The 2,175-nt window shown below is 40.8% G+C and overlaps 1 protein-coding gene across 1 annotated transcript; it reads right to left on the bottom strand.

Annotated features, from left to right (window-relative positions):
- Positions 1-878: 878 nt before the first annotated feature.
- Positions 879-2,169, bottom strand: LOC118005920 (adhesion G protein-coupled receptor E2-like). The gene is made up of 3 exons (XM_034998316.1): positions 2,090-2,169; positions 1,895-2,005; positions 879-1,146 (listed from the first exon to the last, which is right to left on the bottom strand). Exons 1-3 carry the CDS (start codon positions 2,165-2,167, stop codon positions 1,096-1,098), a joined length of 240 nt encoding a protein of 79 aa, XP_034854207.1. The 5' UTR covers positions 2,168-2,169; the 3' UTR covers positions 879-1,095.
- Positions 2,170-2,175: the final 6 nt, after the last annotated feature.

Here is a 2,175-nt window from a genome sequence, read left to right as displayed (position 1 = left end):
TAGATGATCTTTTAAAGTATCAGTATGGACTCATGGATATGCTTATTTAAAACATTATAATCATGTACAGTCATTTTCCTTGATGTTCAAATTGATACAGAATTGGTCAGAGGGAGCCCTCAGGGAGTTTCTTGTAGGTGTAACTGCTCTGGATTTAGATCTTGCTTAGACTGCATGAGGGTGAAATAATGTTATCTATAAATACATCTCACAAAATGTGCAGTAGCCATATACACCTTTTTCCACAACTCAACTTATAAAACATAAAGATGCAGAAACTCTAGTCCCATAGCTCTGATTTTACTCTGATGAAACTCCCCCCCCCCCACTTTTAAATTCTGTGAAATCAGGAATTGGATCTTCTTGATCTGTTCCCAGTACATATTTTTGTATTTTTTTTAAGATTTTATTTATTTATTCATAAGAGATAGAGAGAGAGAAGCAGAGGGAGAAGCAGGCCCCCAAGGACCAGGGAGCCCAATGTGGGACTCGATCCCAGGACCCTGGGATCATGACCTGAGCCGAAGGCAGACACTTAACCATCTGAGCCACCCAGACGCCCCCCAGTACATATTTTTGAAATGAATAAATTAGTAAGTCTTTAGAAATGGAGAGTGAAGAAGTTGAGGCATGTATATATGTATGAAGACCAACTGGTCTACTTTGCCTGTAACCAAAATGTTTTCTGGGATGTAATACTTTAATACTATACTAATACTAATAAAACCAGGAAAGTCTTGAGAAACTGTGATTTGTTGTTTATACTACGTGCAGGTATGTGAATATTACTTTCCTCTCTGATGCTATTTTAGGAAAGTCCTTTGAGGCTGGTTTTCCTTGTTATGTATCATCAACCTGAGGAAGAATTTTTGTAGACGAGGCTTCTACTGGGGTATTGGGTCATAGCTCCTGATTATACTGGGAGTGAGATGAGAATGTTGTATACACCAGAAAACCAAAAGTCTCCAGCAACTGAATGTCAAACATTTACTGCTTACTTTCTCCCACAGTGGTGCCAAGAAGAGTTATTTGTAATAAACATGAAAAAGCATTTTTTAATACTCTTTGCCCAAAGGATGACAGAGAGTGTTTTCTTCATTTCCTAAGAGACAAGGTCGTCAGGCTTAGCTCTTCATTATAATTCTCCTAAGAAGGAAGGTGCAAACATGATTTTGTGTTAGAAGGTGCAAGATGTGTACACAGAAAAGTACAAAATATTGTCAAGAGAAGCCTAAGAAGAGAAAGGTTTTGTAAACCTGAACATACAAATGCTAGCTACAATTCACATTGCCAGAATCTCTCCTCTGCTTTCTGTGATTCTCTAGTGAGGTTTTGCAGTGTTTGTGTATTTGGAAATACTAGGAATGACTGCAGACTTTGAAAAGTCTCCAATCCAACTTAATACTTATTTTACTTTCCTTTTATGACTATATATACACGTATTTATTGTTCATCATATACAGGGATGGCATGGAATGACTAGGGATAAAGGATGTGCGGTGACTGCGCAGCTTGTGCATCAGTGCTACAGATCATTATTCCTGATTACTTGGTTGATCACAGCATTGTTCTCTGCTTAAGAGTATTTTGTATCTTGTCCCTAAATACAATTAAAAAGGGGTTGCACTCATGTCACACAAAGTGGGTGCTCTACAATTGTGGAGAAAGAGGACAGTCATATGCAAGGGTCAACGAGAGCATAGAAAGTGAGTGAAAGTATAGGAAGACCTCCTTTCAAGACAGGGAAGTGCCTTCAGGTGAGTTCAGGTGAAAACCAAGGGTGAGCCATTCTAGGGCATCAACTGCTATATACCCAGGTTGTTCAATGAGATAGGTACGAGCTTCTCAAGAGGGCTGGTTAGTGAAGTGCTCTGGGAGCACTGCATAATCTTACCACGCTGTGTTTGGAGGCATCAGACATGGTCCCACTTGAGAGAGTATACTTCTCAGACTCGGCTTTGGTTTTCCTGACCCCTTTGAACCATTTCTTGTATTGTTCCCGGACCTGCAGAGGCAAAGCATGCTTGGGTCAGCTCACTGAAGGGAGTAAGGGTGGTAGGAGGACCGGGTGGAAGTCAGGCAGTGGTACCTGTTGGCTGAGGAGGCAGTACACCAGGAAGATGAAGACGCCCTGCAGGCTGTTGATGATGGTGAAGAGGTAAGCCATGACATGGG

Source organism: Mirounga leonina, unplaced genomic scaffold (assembly GCF_011800145.1).
Source record: "Mirounga leonina isolate KUSES-001 unplaced genomic scaffold, KU_Mleo_1.0 Mir_94, whole genome shotgun sequence".
In the NCBI taxonomy this organism is placed as follows: Eukaryota; Metazoa; Chordata; class Mammalia; order Carnivora; family Phocidae; genus Mirounga; species Mirounga leonina.
Note: the sequence above shows the minus strand (reverse complement) of the source record. Positions and strands in the feature narration are given on the sequence as shown.

Coding starts and splice junctions, on each gene's coding strand:
- LOC118005920 (XM_034998316.1), bottom strand. CDS start 2,167: ATGGCTTACCTCTTCACCATCATCAACAGCCTGCAGGGCGTCTTCATC. Junction 2,006..2,089: donor ACTGCCTCCTCAGCCAACAG/GTACCACTGCCT, acceptor TTGCCTCTGCAG/GTCCGGGAACAATACAAGAA. Junction 1,147..1,894: donor ATGCCTCCAAACACAGCGTG/GTAAGATTATGC, acceptor CTTCCTTCTTAG/GAGAATTATAATGAAGAGCT.